This window comes from Fopius arisanus, unplaced genomic scaffold (assembly GCF_000806365.1).
Source record: "Fopius arisanus strain USDA-PBARC FA_bdor unplaced genomic scaffold, ASM80636v1 scaffold00127, whole genome shotgun sequence".
Lineage (NCBI taxonomy): Eukaryota > Metazoa > Arthropoda > Insecta > Hymenoptera > Braconidae > Fopius > Fopius arisanus.
The window spans coordinates 207,439-225,115 of NW_011887866.1; the positions used below are offsets into that span (position 1 = coordinate 207,439).

General features: G+C 38.5%; 2 protein-coding genes across 6 annotated transcripts in view; one reads left to right on the forward strand and one right to left on the reverse strand.

Moving 5' to 3' along the window:
* Positions 1 to 2: 2 nt before the first annotated feature.
* The window catches only part of LOC105271908 (phytanoyl-CoA dioxygenase, peroxisomal), a 24,826-nt gene continuing 7,151 nt past the window's right edge, over positions 3 to 17,677 (reverse strand). For 4 of the 5 annotated variants that reach the window (XM_011313727.1, XM_011313725.1, XM_011313724.1 and 1 more), the window contains 5 exons: positions 1,530 to 1,675; positions 1,154 to 1,390; positions 782 to 980; positions 515 to 676; positions 3 to 209 (listed from right to left, as the gene is read on the reverse strand). In XM_011313727.1, coding sequence (XP_011312029.1) covers positions 69 to 209; positions 515 to 676; positions 782 to 980; positions 1,154 to 1,390; positions 1,530 to 1,666 — 876 coding nt within the window. In that variant the 5' untranslated portion in view covers positions 1,667 to 1,675 and the 3' untranslated portion in view covers positions 3 to 68. Of the gene's footprint in view, positions 210 to 514; positions 690 to 781; positions 981 to 1,153; positions 1,391 to 1,529; positions 1,676 to 17,677 lie in introns of all 5 variants that reach the window. The other variant, XM_011313728.1, reaches the window with a different exon arrangement.
* LOC105271907 (uncharacterized) lies at positions 2,646 to 16,944 on the forward strand. Its single transcript, XM_011313723.1, has 9 exons — positions 2,646 to 2,718; positions 12,427 to 12,865; positions 13,031 to 13,230; positions 13,568 to 14,009; positions 14,363 to 14,614; positions 14,786 to 15,017; positions 15,329 to 15,562; positions 15,743 to 16,029; positions 16,273 to 16,944. The coding sequence occupies exons 2-9, from the start codon at positions 12,764 to 12,766 to the stop codon at positions 16,558 to 16,560; spliced, it is 2,037 nt and encodes a 678-aa protein (XP_011312025.1). The 5' UTR covers positions 2,646 to 2,718; positions 12,427 to 12,763; the 3' UTR covers positions 16,561 to 16,944.

A 17,677-nucleotide genomic window follows, 5' to 3' on the forward strand; every position in this document is an offset into this window, starting at 1 on the left:
CTGAAAAAAATTTATTAGTTAGGAAATTATTTTTATGATATTTTTCGCTGTTTCTATAGTTTTTTTTTTTAGAGATTTGAACGAAATCCACGTGCAATACTGGATTTCAATTTCCAGACATCTTCATACCGAATTTCAATCCCAGGTAAACGTCTCATTGTGACTTCAAGGACTTCCTTCGCGATATTTTCCTGAATGGTTCCAGCGACCTGCAACATAATCACGAGGAAAATTTAAAAAAATGGACCCTCATATTTCCCTCCACAAAAAAAATCTCAATTGAATTTTCGCCATCTCCAATAGATCCGGAGTTATTCCTCGATAATCCGACAGTCTTGTTACTCCACCTCCTCGCTACTAATCTAATTAATTCATGTTGATTCGATTGCTTGATTTTGAATTCTCCAGGTATTCAGGGAGACATCCGAGAATTTGATAAGATTTCAATTGGAATTTTCATTTATTCTTGAGTAATTGAATGTAATTTCTTGACAATGAAATTAAAGACTAATACCTCGATGTAGTTGCATTCCGCAGCTGCGTAGTGACAGGAAATTGCTTTTCTCGTGCAATTCGATTTGTTCACACCGGATCCATGAATCAGAAGTGGATGGAAGAAAACTGTGTCACCAGGCTCCATTTCAAGGTCTATCCAACGAGTGGACTCCGGTATATTCTGGTAAAACAATCTATCATATTTCAGCAGGTACAGATTTTTTTCCCCTCGAAAAACAATTTTTTTTTTAGTTGAAAATTGCGGGTGTGGGGGTGTGGGGTGTACCTGGATGCCGTGATACATTTTATTTGTGGGATAATCCGTGGGGTAGGCGTGAGGATGGATTTTTCCCTGGAGATGACTTCCAGGTGCGACGAATAGACATCCGTTTTCGGTGTTGCATGGCTCGATCGCTGTCCAGGATGCGACGATTTTGTTCTCGGGACGGATGGGGAAGTAGTAGAGATCCTGATGGGGCGGATGTCTGCCGTCAATTGAGGGAATTTCAAAAATTGTTGGAGTGCTCTTGTATAATTTATTATTTTTTGTTTCGATCAGGACAAAAAGGAGATTTTACTGATCGGTTTCAGAAGGTACGTTTTTCGGAAATATCTCTGAATTTTTTAAAGATAAACAAATTATTAACCAGGAAATCACCTGCTGCTCATCGCCCCGATATCTGGAGGTTTTGCAATTAGCATTGAGTGAATTGCCATTATATTTTTTCCTGTGAAGCACTCGACAATGTCCAGGATCTCTTTATTCTCGATATACAACCGAAAAATGTCATCTCTATTTATGTCTTGGAGTTTATTAACTGACGATCGATGTATCACATCTTTCATCACAGTAATCACCCCTCGATCGACTTTACCCGCGACGATGTCGTCGAATCTATCGGGCAATAAATCAAATCTGTCATCAATAAACAATTAGGCAGAGTGGAAAAATCACTATAAAAAATTACTTGACGTTTCAGTCACAAAATCATTTCAACTTCCGTTGGAATTCAATAAAAAAATATTTTACGCACCTCTGACTGAATTTATCGAGCAGTTGTTGAGGGATTAATTTCGGAAGCACCAGGAAGCCACTGGTCTCGTAGAAATTTCGCTGCTTCAGCGTCAATTTTGCAGTATCACGTGTCAATCGGAAATAATGCGATCCCATTATAATATTCTAAAAAAAAAATCCACTGGTTTATAATGATAAAAAACGATTCAATATTTCAATATAATATTTCATTTTGCGACATTTTTATTCGAATTGAATTGAAATTGACAAGATTAATAATTGATAATTTATAAATAATTTTCATTAGTCAATTTTTTTTTAAATTTTTTTTTTGAAAAATGTTTGAAAATGTTTTTCCAGATTTTTCCGCTTTCCCGACTCTGGCGCGCTAATCAAACAAGTGGTTGAAGTCATTCCGAAAAAGTCCTGGAATCACCCCCTTCCCAATCACCCCCTCTCCTTGCAACCCGAAATGCGCACGCGCATAACCAGGGGAATATGAAAGCTTTCCCCCAGGAAATTCTTGGAATGAATTCTCACGGGGAGAATCCAGTGACTTTCACTGGATTTTTCAATTTCTCGATTGAGGGGTGATGTTTCCTCGGGGTGGGGAATTTTCGAGGGATGAAGAGCGGTTTCGGCGGCTCGTTCGAGCACGTGGCGCACATCAGGGGATGTTTCACCACCGGCGATAGTTCACCCCTTGGTCAAACGACCGCGAACGGTCGCTCGCGACACGCGAGAATTTTTCCGATCAATTGAAAAAAAAATATAAAAAATTCTCGTTACGTATCGCAATTAATTGAATCGGAACGAGAGATAATTGGAGTGCATTAAAATTTTTTTGAATAATCAATGGCGAATGAAAAAAACTGAAGAAAAAAGAAAAATAATTAGTGTAATTAGTCTACGGAGGGAAATGTCCGACAATATTCTCATGGAATATTTCAGTTTTAATGGAATCGAATGAATTATTTAAATTAAAAACTTGTGGGAATTCGATGACGAGAATTTAAAAAATTAAGCGAGAGTACGAAATAAAAATTCCTAATTGAACCAGTACACTGGGTGAGGGATGAAAAATTTATGGTGAGGAAAAATTGAGTGGAAAATATTCAGCGATTTGCAATATTTCAATAAAAAGTGAAATGTTCCCAGTGCGAATGCCTCCGGACCCGAGGGGTGTCGAGGGTTTATGAGACATTGGGGTGAGTTTAATATGCGTAATAAATCACACGAGCTTCCCGTGAAAAATACCTTCAATTTTCCGAATTTTCCCGTCATTCGTTTTGGTCCAGGATCCCGTACATCCGCCCCCACACACCCACGTATTTACGAAAAAAATGCCGTCGAACGGGAAAAATATGTTTTATTGTTGAAACTCTGTGGAAATTCCCATAAGCTTAATTTCACTGGGAAAATTCATTTCCCAGTTTTTTTCCAGTGACTGAGGAAAATTTGGAATTTTCGATTCAACGATTCGGAAAATTTCCCCTTCCGAAAAATACGTTTTTCCTACGGGCTTTTTGGAAAATTGGAAATAGAAAAATCCAGGTAATTAATTTCCCAGTTTTCCTTCAGTAATGAAGGAAAATGGGAAATCTCCTCGATGTGTTTTCCACCGGAAATTTTCATGGTTTTCCCATGACACAGCCCTGTCCCTCCCTCGCCGCCGCATTAGAATATTTCCCACCAATTTCACCCATTTCCCCGTGCGATCAAATTATGAAAATAGAAAATGGATGATCGATGGGGTCTACCCATGGAAATATCGCGATGACCCCATTCGATAGATGCGAAGATTCCACCTAATATTAAAAAAGAAACTGAGTTGCGCCAGTAGCTGGTGAGGTTGAAATTTCAGCGAATACTTCCTCGGTTTTAATGCTCCCCTGATATTTTTTTGAAAATTTCGAATTTTCAAATTTCAGCGAATACCTCCTCGATTCTCATGCTCCCCTGATATTTTTTTGAAAATTTCGAATTTTTCAATTCTGAAGTTGAAGATTGACAAACGAATTTCTTGAAGAAAAATCGCTTTTCCGAGAAAATCGTGTTGCCAAGAAACTTTTTGTGATGGATGAGTTGTTGTAATTTTCCGAGAATTAATTGATTTTTAAATAAAATAAGCACGCATCCTGCACAACTCCACATGCCAAACCTATGAAATACCCCGTGAATTTTCCGATTTTCCGGGTGTTCACGGGAAAAATGTTCTATTATCCAGTTGGACATGTAAATTTACAGTCATACCAGACACAATCGATGGGTACAACGCTTTAATTATTAAACAGACTCGGGTCTACAACCTTTCTATTTCCCCCTCCCCTGGGGGTTGCGATCGACCTTTGGCTCATGCGTGTACTGCATAATTTTTCCATTTCCTCCTGAGCACCAGAGGTTTTCCTGAATTTTCCAGGACCTAATTGTTAAAAAAATCTGCCCCGCGGAGATCAATGAGAGTCAGAACAATCTCCCGGCGGATTTCAAGTCGAGAAAAACTTTCCCTTTCGAATTTTCCGGGTTGTCGGAAAAATCGCTTTTCACCCCGGAACAAGCATTTTCCGTTTTCCAGACTTTTCAATTTTTATGCGACTTCCGGATAATAAAAAAAATCAATATTCAATGCTCCTCATCGGAAAAACTTGGTAATTTGCGTTTTCCCCCGGAAGTAAAATGACCCGGGTATTAAAATGGGGTCAGACTGTATCAAATACGAGGAAATGCCCTTTTATTTTACTCACCCCTCCGCCAGTTGAGGAATGGACAAAACGTGTAGCATCTGGGGAGTTGTATGAAGCTATAGTTTTTACGATTCCAAGAGAGAGAGAAACAAAGTCGAGGAACTTCCACTGCGATATAAAGTAGAAAATGTACCACTTGGCCAGACACCAGGGCGGAAGTTGCTGGCTATAGACCGACATTACAGTTGGTAGACACAATGTCGCCATTTTTTCCACATTTTCTCTCCCATTCTTCCACCGGAGCGGAATAAAATAAACAATCAAGTGGAAAATATTCTATTCGATGACTCCCGAAAATTCCTCCCAAGAAAATTTTCCGGAGTCCACTGCAATTATCCATATTTTCCATAATTTCCATAATTTCCATAATTTCCATAATTTCCATAATTTCCATAATTTCCATAATTTCCATAATTTCCTTTACTCCCTTTTTCTAATTTTTCCATAATGTTTTTCGAGGGTTTAATTACAGATTTTAGGAAAAAATTAATAACAATTTCCAGATGGAGAGTGGAATGGAGGAGTTGGTGACACAGGTTTTTCATTTTCACACGACACCCTGGAGATTTCGATTATCTTTATTGAATCTCAATGGAACCCCCAGGGGCCATTGATTTTCGCACCCCCGCGTGCCTCTGAATGCTAATCTGAGGATTGAGTCAGCTGATCCCCACAATAAGCCCCCAGGTTAACGAAGGGTAGACAGTCCAGGGTGTAGCCCCCAGGAAGAGTGACTTTTTTTAAATTACTTGTCAAGTATCTGGGAATGCTCGTAATTAAAATTCAAAATTATCGAAAATGCATTTTCTCCTATGGAAATTAATTGGAGAAAATAATTATTGAATTGCAATTTTTCGGAAAATTATTTTGGATTTTTTTTTAAACATTTGGAAGAAATGTACCAGAAAATCAGGGCAAATGTCAGAGTAAAAATTCTCCCACGTAAATTTTTCTCTTTTACTTTATCGAGTGATCCGATTCGTAATCGCCCATCAATTCTGATAAATCACCTGAATTATTATTCCATAGCCCATCATGAATATTACACGAGTGACCTTGACATGCTACAATGTTTATTTTTGTATATATTTGCATTATTAACGAGAATTCGTCAAACTATTTTTTCGACGAATCGATGGTACGCCGAGGGGTTGGAAACGCGAGATTCCGCGAGATTCCGCGGAATTCGCGCTCCGACGAGTGATTTTCCGGGGTCCGAGGAAAAAAAAATGTGAGGAAAATTGAAAAAATTGGAATTCCTCATCAGCTGTGCAGCGAATTTTCCTCATTCGAAACTGGAATTTTCCAGTGAAAACTCCCGGAAAATTCATTGGTGTCTCTCAACGATTTATTATGACGAACAAAGCGAAAGTTTTCACGGTTTTTCTCGTCTCTCTATTTTTTTTCACTCGATCTTCCTTCGCTGAGTGACATTTGCCCGTTAACTGTGTCATCACGTCTGGTGTATTCTATTTGTGTCGTGAAATGAAAATTGTGGAAATGGATAATTGTTTACTATTGAATTTTCAGTCGGGTTTTCTCGCCGTGGAAATCGCTTTTCCATAGGGTTTTGTATTTTTCATTGATATCACATGTAGTGGATGATGGGCTCTGATTTTTGGAGCAAAAAATTTTCCTCTGGACTGAAAACTGAAGCTCGAAATGGAAAATGGTTTTTTATTGGAAATTTTTCCTTTTTCCTGGTAGTGGGGCACTTGTTTTCCGACGCTTTTACGATTATTGCCAACCGCAATGAATATAATTTTTTTCTGAGAAGAGAAGAGCAAGCCGAATATTGCGGAAAATTCTTGGAAAACTCGGAAAAACGCGATTTAAAAAATTAAATTTCAAATTCCCACGAATTTCCCTAACTAAACCGATAAAAAATCATTTTCATCACTGAATTTTCCAGAAAACTAGGAGAACTCAATTAAACATCTCTCCGGGGAAATTGAAAAACTTCTAATCCATGTTTCACCCTTTTCCCTCACCATCAGAAAACTCCAATTTTCCGGAAAACTCGAAAAACTTTCCAATAATTCCACCGAAAAATTCTCCGATGTACCTATTCCTTGCAATTACTCGAACTCTGGCATTGAATTGATCGATAAATTTTCATGACTCAATTTTTATTGTTTCGGTTATGAAGTCACCTTGGACTCATCGTTTCCTCCACTCACGTCGAATATCGTCTGACGGAAGGAATCACCTCGCGTGCAGAATCGCAAAAAAAAAAAAAAAAACCCCAAGCCACAGGAGTGAAGACCAAACGGAAGTAGTTGGTTTATAAAAAAAAATGTTGGGGAGAGCGGGAAAAAAGAAGGAGTACTTTTATCCTGACGTTTTGACTCAACGAAAGTAGGACATGTGAAGAATCGATACGTCAGTCGACCAGTATCAAATCGGTATGCCTGCAGATCAATATATTCCCCTGACTCGCAATCAGTCCTTCTGAATTTATGAAAATAATAATAACAACAATAACGATAATGGTAGTAATAAAATGAAAAGGAGTTTTCAAATGTTTTTTTTTCAATTCTGAAAAAAAATTGCAAGTCTTTTGGATGCGATCGTAAATAAAACGAGTCATCGAGTCCGATGTTGTCTGGAGACACTTACAAAATTAAATTCCTGAATGATTAACAGATTCGAATCGAAATCACCCCTGAAATATTCACACCCGACCCAATTACCCACTGTCTCCCATCTCGATAATTTTTGTTCCACTCTCTCCCCCTTGCCCTCAACGTTTGACCTATCCCCCGGATATATATTTAATCAACTCCAGCGGTAAAAAAAGTCACGCCATGATCGGGGGAAAATCCATATAAATACCACTGGAAAAGTCAGTGAACAGATTGACCCCTGACTCCACGCCAATCCCTTTCCTCTTCAATTCGTTCCCCACCAATTTGAATGAATTCTTATTTTCGCGGGCTTTTCGTATTTCCAAATATTCAGGATTTAAATGAAATAAAAAAGAAAATTACTTGAAAAGATTTTTTTTGATGGACCGATATGAGAAATAAATTTTTCCACTAGGGATATTGTTGTGGTATTCAAATAAAAAATAATAGAATAAGCTCTAATTGCGATTGACATTCAAATTATAATCTCAAATGTTTGAAAATGGCCCCACAAATTAAACCTCTCTCATTACCCATTAAATTCCCACTAATAAATAATGAATAAATCGCCGAAAATTTCTCAGCTGATGAATTTTGATGCCGCGTTATATTCAGTTACGTGAGGACTCCTCTTTTTCCCTCTGTATATCATTCCGTTGGACAAATGAATTTAGCCACGCGAGACCTCGTTTTCTCGTTCTACCCATCCCCCTAGAGCTATTCTACCCCCACGTGACGTTGAAATTAACTCGAATGATCACAGAGCTCTAGTGAAATCTGGGTAGTTACAATTTCTTCTTTTTTTTTTTACATCCCTCTGTGCCCTGTTTTCCCACACACCCACATCCGCAGGTGGCTATTACAGTGACCCTTGAATTAACACGAGTCGGAAAGTCATTAGCAGGGGAGTGTCTCTCAGAAACCAGAGAGGCAATTTTCGGTGAATTTTTAAACTCTCCATTTGTAAAATGAGACCAGGGAAAATTGTCTCGAATTGAAAAAAAAAATCATTGATTTAGCTCCGATAGAACCGAAGTTAGAGCGAAAAATGTAAACGTGATCTAGAGTTCGATGATCTATAGATAATTTTTCAAATTCATTGAGGATTTTCTCCGCAATTATCAGGTCAAAATGGACGATTTTTTTTTTAAATCGGGATGAAATTTCTGTGGCTCTCCAATGGAGTCAACGCTCACTCTCTCCTGCTCCCTGATTTGGAGGAATTGATTAGTTGTGAGTGCTGAAGGGGAAAACTCGTTTATTAACCCAAATGAAATACATAACTTATAGCGAATGTCCCAGCGACAATGCCTACGAAAATAATGAATGCCCATAAGTAGACGCAACAGCTGTAGATCACCTTCTGTACATCGAGATTCTCATTATCATTATTCCTCTCCCCTCCGAATGTCCGGATGTTCTCATCAATAACGACTCTCCGCATCACCGCGCCTTCGGTCTCACCACCAACTTCGGTTTCATCAATTTCCCTCACTTTTTATGCTCGTCATGTCGAAAAAAAAAAAACCCGTCAACATCGGGATATTCCACGGCCGAGGTAATCCTTGGAATAACTGAAAACAATAACGCCATATCTGGGGTGATAAAAATTTATTCTACTAGTAAATTTTCAAGGAGACAATCGTGAAAATCCATCGTAAACTCACTTGAGGTTTTTTCTTTCTTTTTCGGTTTATACAATCGGGATAATAAGGAGATTGGTGGTTACGTTCGAGGAAATCGTTACGAAATTGTTTTTTTTTGTTTTTTTTTTGGGTAAAAAACAATGGAAAATTGTGGGAAATCTTTTCTCATCTGTTGAGGGGAAAATTTCATGGGAAATTTATTCGTCAACGGAGTATGAGAAATGAGGTCGGAAGCCCGGAAAATTGCTGGCGGAAAACAGGATTTTCCGATGGGGCAGCATGGGTTTTCCGACTACAGCCGGAAAATTCTCTGGCTGATGGCGAAGTCCAATTTTCCCCTTATGACAATGATTTAATTTCCTCGGGGATAAGTGGTAAGGCGAACAGAATCAATTTTCCACGTCTCTGAATACGCGAGTCATTTTCCAACTCCATTTTCCCTTTTCAACGGTTCTTGCGACATTTTCCTTTTTTCAACGTTCTAGTGGATTTTTTCAGGCGTAACGGATCTTTCTCGACGACGAATGGGGAAAATCCAGTGAAAGAGGCGAATGCAGGATTTTTTTAATTGGAAAAATGCCATTGAGAGAGATTAATTCTTCGGGGGAGGGTATCAGCTATTTTCCGATTAGAAGTTTTCAATTTTCTTTTAGCACAAATGCAGTCCATTCACTCCTCATGCTATTAGGCGTTTACAAAACTTTTTATGGGAAATGGAAGAAAAATATAGTGAACTCGCGAGGGCATTTTCCGGAATTTTTCCTCGGAAAAACTGGCAATTCCATTTTTTATAGATGTTGTCAGAGAAATCAGACCTCCGCGTACGAAAAGTATCAGCAATTTTCCGATCAGAGTTTTCCAATTTTCCCTCAACCATTTTATCCAGACTTCCAACGCTTGACACAATGCCCAGGGGATTGTGGCTTCAATCTCCTCCTAGTGCTGTCATCTGAGTACACAACTTCGAGGATAGACGGTTGATAAATATTATTGTGAGTTTTCCGAAATTTTCCTGAATTTCCCGCGACCTTCCTCGATAAATCCCGGAATTGAATTTTCAAAAATCCTTTCCACCGCAGGTTCAGCTAAAAAAATCCAAATGGACTCATAATATAATTCCGAAAATTTCTCCAATACAAAAGAAAATATTTTCCCAGGATTTTCCAATGTGGGAAAAATCCGATCACCAAAAGAATTCAAATACTGAACATCGGAACCTGCGCCCGCGCAACCCGCGAAATTTAAAAATGCATTCCGTTCAACAGAAAAAACTGGAAAATTGGAAAATTGAAAAAACAACCGACACTTCCCTTTCCCTGAAAAATCAAATGAATAAATGACTAAGAAATGAATGAATACTGTACCCTAATGATACCTCCACAGTTCCGGCATTCAGAATGCCATTGATTTTTTCATTCAACAATTTATTGCTCCCTCTTTGGAAGGAAATAAACTCCAGTCCACCTGTTCCGCTGAATCACGCAACATTTTCCCACTCATACCCGCGATTTATTTGACATTTCACCGTCATCATTTCATTCCAATCATCCTCCCACAATCCATTACCACAGAATTGAATAGTGAACAATAAAAAAAAAAATACAATATGAGAATTCGTCATCCCGAGAGAAAGAGTGAATTTTCCTCGTCCTCGTCAAAGCGCAAAAATATTGTTCAACCGACAGGACAAAATGACGGGCTAAATTCCGGATATTCTTTCAACCTCGTTATTGAAACTCTCGATAGCAAATCGAATCCTCATGGTCGTATGAGTTTCGAGGTCACCGCGTTGATTTGGGTCATAAGGAGATTAAGGAGGAGTGCCCTATCCCCATCTTTTCAAATCTTTCAAATAAAAACCATCAATGGTACCTCCGATGATCGATAACGATCCTATTAATCCTATTAACGAAACGAAATATTTTATTTTTATTTATTTTATATATTTTTTAAAATGAAAATCCATATCTTTCTCCGGATTAATTTTTATTTCATATCAAATATTAATTTCAGTTAAAACATTTTTTATTCAACTCGTTCCCAAAAAATCTCTCGATTCGCTACTCTCGACTTTCCGATTTCCTCCGATCGAGATGTTTCAAGTGAGAGTGACACATTTATTTTCAAAACGAAATATCTCCAGTAGAATTTTCTCACCAAATATTTCAATGACGAAGGAAAAATAATGAAATAATACGTGCTGTATTTAAAAAATTGTTGAGAGCGGGGGGATGTTGGGGGAGTGAAGACAATCGCCATTAATTCGACGGAAAAAAAAATAAAATGAAAAAAAGGGAATATATTGGAGAGAGAATACTTTAGTTATTGAGGTCGCGTACTCGAGCCACCGGTTCAAGGCTTCATGTTCGTTATGCAGACGATACTCATCAGTGCAAAATGATAATGGGAGTAAAAATGAGAGATAAGGGGAATAGTGTGTGGAGTTCACCCTGGGGTTATTAATCGTGGGAGTGATTAACCAGTATTAATTAATTTTAACGAGTATTAATTGATACCCTAGGACATGAGGTGACATTAGGTTTTTAGGTAGACTTTACTGCGCCTGAGTATCGTCCCAAGATTAATTACACTATCAGGATTTCATGAGAATTTTGTTGAAACAATTTTTTTATTTTTTTATTTCATTTTATTTCGGTTTTCATTTTTATTTTTTGTTTGAAACATTTTAATAATCGAAAAAAATTATGATCTACACACCATAATATGTAGAAATATAATTTTTCTAGTCCATATCGATGTACGTTTGTACCATGAATATTAAATGTATAATAAAAAAAAAATGATAATTAATAAAAATTTTGATGATGACCTTGATGATTTATTTTCATCGTAACGAGTGTTTCGTGACGAAGTGAGTTGGCGGGATTAATTATTCATATGAATTGCCGTGGATTTTTGAATAAATGATTGAATTCTCGATTTCCCTTATCATGTCGTGGGAGGAGTCAAAAGAGATGATAATTTATTCAATCACCGGATTCGAGGGGGCGAGTACGAGGGGTTGAAAAAAAAAACCATTTTATTTTTGACCTTTCAATTTCCTTTTTTTCGGTTAAATTAAATTCATGAAGTATTTACCGTGACATTTTCGAGGTAATTGGGTTTTTGCGGAGCGAGTACACACGTGGATTATTAAAATACATGTGTATCCCCCGAGGTTTTCCAGAAAGACGAGAAAATTACGAGAGAAAAAAGATACGTCTCGAGATGGGGAGAAAAATAAACAAGAGCCCGTGTATTCCATCATTTTTATTTCACGGAGTCACCCCATGGGGCAGATGTACACGGAGGGGTGGGCAAATGAGTTGAGAATGATTTAATTATAAAAAAAAAATGGCGAAACGAAAAAAAATGTATCTTTCAGTGATAAATAAGTCAATCAGAAGGTAATCAATTCCATCTATCGACGATATACACTCGTCGCATGCATCAGACCTCTCCCTAAATCAATTATTACTCCTAACATCGATACAAGACGCAGATACTATCGAATCTACTATTAATTCGAGTAACCCACATGCGACTGACGGCTTTTGCATATAGTGGCGCGATGAAAACGCATATTCCCAGACTCTCTGTGTGGCTTCGACTAATGGTCGATAATGGAACCGCACCGAGGCAACATTGTAACAGAATTATCGAGAAAGACAGTGCCAGAGTATTTTTCAAAGACAATTACTCCCAAAACCCACGAAAAACTGCGACAGCCCGAAAAATGTCGATATCAATTTTTCCATTGACATATTCCATCATTCTCATTGTTAAAAAAAAAATATTGTGCAAAGAAAATGTCCGGAAAACCCATGGGAAATTGTAAAAAAAAATTCCCCTGACCGGGAAATTGAATTTTTTGAGTATGAATTTGCGCTTTTTTGCAGGGAAAAAATTGGAATTGCGATTCGGCGATTCTTTCTCCGATTTTTAAAGCCAAATGATCTCTCGGTGGAATTCAATCCGTGAATTTTCTCCACCCATTCACTGATTCTTTAGTCGCGTACAGAATAAAATTCAATGCGACTTATCCAGCACAAAGGTGAAGCTATCCGACATTTTCCAATTGGCTGAGAAATGCGAGATATTTTTCCCTATTCCCTTTGACTACTCTTATTCAATTTTATTATTCACAGGTAATCGGGCGATGGTGAAAAACGTCGAGGGGTTGGAAATATCGATGGAGTGAATTTTCTCCCGTTGATTCCACAGCCGAGAGGAGGAATGGGCCTTGGGGCCTTTGACGTAATACTCGTCCTTGTTTCCACTTCGGGCCTTATTCTCAATGCCTACGTGCTGCTTGTTGCTCTTGGCCTCAATAAACAAGTAAATAAACAATTTTCCATGGTATCTTGCAATCTTGCAAGTCCTTCGTTGTCCTCTTCGCCTTTCCTCTCCTTCCTCCAACCTCGTCCCTCCTTACATTTTTTTATATTGATGTTGTGTGATTCAAAAGTAATTATTTCACGTGTCGATACAATTTTACTCCAGACTCAACAGCAACAGACAGCTAATACTGTACTCCTGCTAGTACACCTTGGAGTTGTGGAATCAGCTGTTTGCCTTGCGATATTGCTGTTCAGCAGTGGTGGATGGCCATTGGCAGGACCCTGGTGCACTCTGTACGGTTTTATCTTCAATGCCCTGCATCCAGTGGCACTTTGGACAGTCACCGGGCTGAATTGTGATAGGTGAGAGCTGTGGGCCCGAAAGATCAAAAAATTTACTCGCAAATGATATCCAACACGATCCAATTCGCTCCGCTAGTTGCTGAGAAAATCCCAAATGAATATTCCTCAATGATCAACAGATGTATTGCACCTGTATCGATCGCTAGATCAAATGACATTTTTTGCTCTAGCTCGGGTTCTATGGGAGCAAAATGGATTATTTTTTTTTAATTCGAATCCATTTTTTCTGATCTATCGAATGGGCTTATGTCCAGCTTTGTTTCTCCCACGGAAAATATTCAATTTTGAGGGGCAGAAGGAAAATAATTTCAAATCATTTCAATTTTTATTTCCTCAGGTACTACGCGATATCAGCACCACTCCACTACACAGCAGTGGTGTCCAGGAAACGAGTAATCCTCGGTCTTATTACCTCTTGGATTTTTCCCCTCCTCCTCTGTCTCCCTCCACTATTCGACATTGCACCGTCCTATAAATACAATTACGATTTTGGCTGTTGTGTCCCAGAATTTACCAACTCCTGGGGCACAACTGGAATAATCTATGCAACAATTTACGTTTTACTCGGCCTAATGCTCCCAGTCTTCCTCGTGACACTCTGCAATCTCCGGGTCCTCGGAATCGCGAGGTATCATCGGCACAGAATTGCCAGTGCCATTTATGAGGTGACCTTGAGCGCTCAAGTCACGATAACACATCAGAGGAATCCATTCTATGTGCCAACGATAACAGCACCGAGTGCTGGGGGACCACCGAGATTTCACAGTGCTGCCAGCACTGTAAGTTTACCCAAGGGATGAAAGGGGTTGAAACCCACCCCATCCAATGGATCATAAAAATTGTAAAGAAATGAAAAAAAAAAAAAAATCTCAATTTTACCCAGCGGTTGCGGAGAAAATCTCAAATTAATTTTCAGGAATGATCCATAGATCACTAATCAATCGCTGGATCACATTTCTTACGAGGGGGAATTTTTTTTTTTTTTTAATTCCAGCGGAAATTTTGTGATCTGTCGAATGGGCTAGATTGCAACCCCCATTTATATCGTGATTAATGGTGACAGCGGTTTTCACGTGATTTTTTGTAAAATCGATAAAACCACGACGCGGAAATGAACCCACTGATGTTCCAGGTCATGCAACTGGTTGTTCCTCTCTATCTCCTCTACTTCCCGTACTGTGGATTAATCCTGTGGGAGGCGTGGAGTGGTAAATCTGTACAAAATGGCCCAAATACCCACATGTGGATAGCGTCCTTGGCCTCACTACTGTTAGCCCTTTCACCCCTGATTAATGGAATCCTCTACGGAGTTAAGTCACGAACACTTAGAAGATCCTTTCAGAATTACCGGAGGAAAAAAGTCACAAAGTCGGAGCTTCAACAGGTGAGTGGAGGAGTCATTAATTCTCCCACTGTAATTAGGGTAAAAGAATACAATCGGAGGATCGATAGACATTTTAATTGAATGAAATAGTGAAATTGTTTGAAAAAAATAGTCAGGGGAGATCGTTTGGTATTTCATTCTTGATGTACACGGGTAATTGCTGCATTGTAGGAAATACAGGCGAGGACACCGAGTGCAGCTGGATCTAGGCGAGCATCAGGGAGTGGTCCCGTATCATTATTTCCATTTCCACCCACTCAGAGACGTCTTAGTGAGGCACTACTTTATTTAGGTACTCATTCAAGGGGTCAGGGCTTTGACAGTGAAAATACCAGGTGTTTCAGCAAAAGCAGAATGCAGTTTGCCTCGTGCAATACGCTACAAGTACCCACTCCTGAATCCGGTAATTTGGTCTCTCAAATACATTCATTCCAAATGACCAATGAAAAATGATCCGCAGCATTGAAAAAAATAACGATTCATTTTACCTCCAATGTTCAAGAGGAAATCACCAATTTTCACATACTCCGGAAAATTTCAGATCGAATTGAAAAAAAAAAACGTGTTTGTATCTCCAGTAGACCGGGAGAAAATGCGAAATGAATTTTTGTAGATCATTTATCGATCGCTAGATCGGTTGCCCCTTTTTTTTATTATTTTGTTATTATTGGGCCAGTAGAAAGCTTCATTCCTGATTTTATTGGTCTTTTGAAGGGGATGCTGCAACGAAACCCGTACGCACAAGCGCAAGCGCAGCAAATCTCATAGATCCGGCTTATCGTCAAGATACAGCGAGTGTGACACAGTATGACACATACCCAAATTCATCAAAACGCAGTCCCCGTATTCTCATAACACGTACATACAGTACCGAGAGCCCAGAGGGCGGAAGTCCTCTCCTGAAACGCAACCGCCCACCGCCTAACTCATCCCCAACATCAAACGAAAGTGAGTTCCATCGCTTCCACGATTTATAAATAAATTCATGCAATTAACAGGAATGAAAATGGATAATGCAATTATCCCTGAAAAAAATTCTTACCCACGCGAAATATATTTTATTCCAAAAATGTTGAAAAAGGAAAAATCATTCATTATTATTATTGTTTATTTATTGACTGAAAATAGGAAGCAGATGGAGAAACACAAGTGCAGGAAGTGACAGTAGCACTGGTAGCAGTGATTTGAGCGTTTGGACAACGAAAATATCGCCGAAGGGTGATATCGTGAATTTTAAAAGTTCAGTTGACAATTGGCCAGTTGGCAGGCGTTTTACACGTGTTAAGACCCTTGAGGAAGGGCCAACGATGTTCGCTGGTACCCGAAGAAGTAATAATAGCGAGAGCAGCGATACAACTGATACGACAGCTACAACCACAACATCGACACTACCGTCCAGGACTACTGTACCCACAGTGAGTTGTTACTCTCAATTTATTTTTTATTGTGACATTCACACGATTTTTAAGATTAAAAAAAATTTATCATTTCAATAAAATTCACGGGACATCACAATTTCTTCTGAAAGCATCCCTCCCCCTCCGACAGTGAAAAAAAATTGTTGATCCGTCGGAGTGATTTACAAACGATTCCTCAAGTCGTGGGGAGAGTGATAAATCAGTTGGGGAATGACTCAATATATATTTTTTTTTTTTCAGGCAGAAAAGACGAGCCCTGGAGACACGAGGGAGGAGTCCAAAGAGGGCGATAGCGAGAGTGAATCGACATGGTCTAGTGGAGATGAGAACGGAAAATTGAATGAATGTAATGGTGAGAAGATTATTCACGATGGTAAGAGGAATGGGGGTGAAATTGTCAAGGACATTCACTGCGGAGAACCGAGAAAGTACAAGAGAAAGAGGAGGGAAAGGGGTGAGATATTGAAGGGTGAGGGGGAACGAGAGGGGGCAATGCAACTGAGACCTCTCCTCACACCCTCGTCATAGATGAATACAAATTATTCTCGTATTTCTCATCGATGTTGTCTTTTTTCCCCCATTCTCCATTTTTAATGGTCCCCTCTCGTGAAAATCGCCCGAATAATTGCATAAAATTTAAAAATATTCGGACTATTTTTACATTACCGAGAATTATTCCTTTTTTATTCATTAATTCTCTCAATTATTCCTTCCCTCGTGCATACCTGCGCTGATTTATTTATTATTACCCGCGATTACAGGCAATTATCGATTAATTTTTTAATGTGAAAACGCGAGAAACTATTTGACATCCACATCTCGATTAAAAACATATCCATGAAATGATATTTTTGTACTGATCCTCAGGAGTCCGACCGCTGAAAATAATTAGCAAGATGCAATTGAAGGAAAAATTTTTTATTTTTAATCAAAAAAAAAAAGTGGAGTCGTTGATTTTGAAAAAAAAATCAAATCCGTGATCGTAAAAATTCAAATAAAACCTGTCGAGTCTATATTAAATTATTATTATTAATATTAATGTTAATATTTGAGAGAACAATCATTATAGCAACGGGAATAAAAAATTGACGCGTGAGAAAAAAATGAGGACAATGTCGGGCTCACATGAAAATTGAAATAATATTATTTGTTTAATAAATTTATCGAAGGAGTGACGTAATCGTTTTAATAGACAATCTGTCGGAGGAAGTCCACGAGTTTCAAGTTTTTTCATCCGTGAAGTATCGAAGTGGCAATTTTTATCCACTGATTTTTCTCTCTTTTTTGGGGTAACTTATATCTATTCGGTATATCAGAGTGATAAAGCACTTTCTGTGCGTGAAAATTCAGTTGAATGCGAGAGAAATGGATATAGAGTAGCTTGAGGCGCTTTACGAATGACTGGTCCTACCCTGGGGAGACACGTGTTTTATGACAGTGAATCGATCAAATTCACGAGGATGTTGAGAATATCTCAATGAGACAGCCCCCAAGATTGAATAGATTCTCGAGAAATTGTACCTTTCGGGAAAGCGTCACTGAAAATTCATAAGAAAATCCTGACTGAATTTCAACGACGAAATTATTTCCATTTATTCCATTATTCGATTATTGGATTATTCACTAATTGGCATCTGCCAAGTTA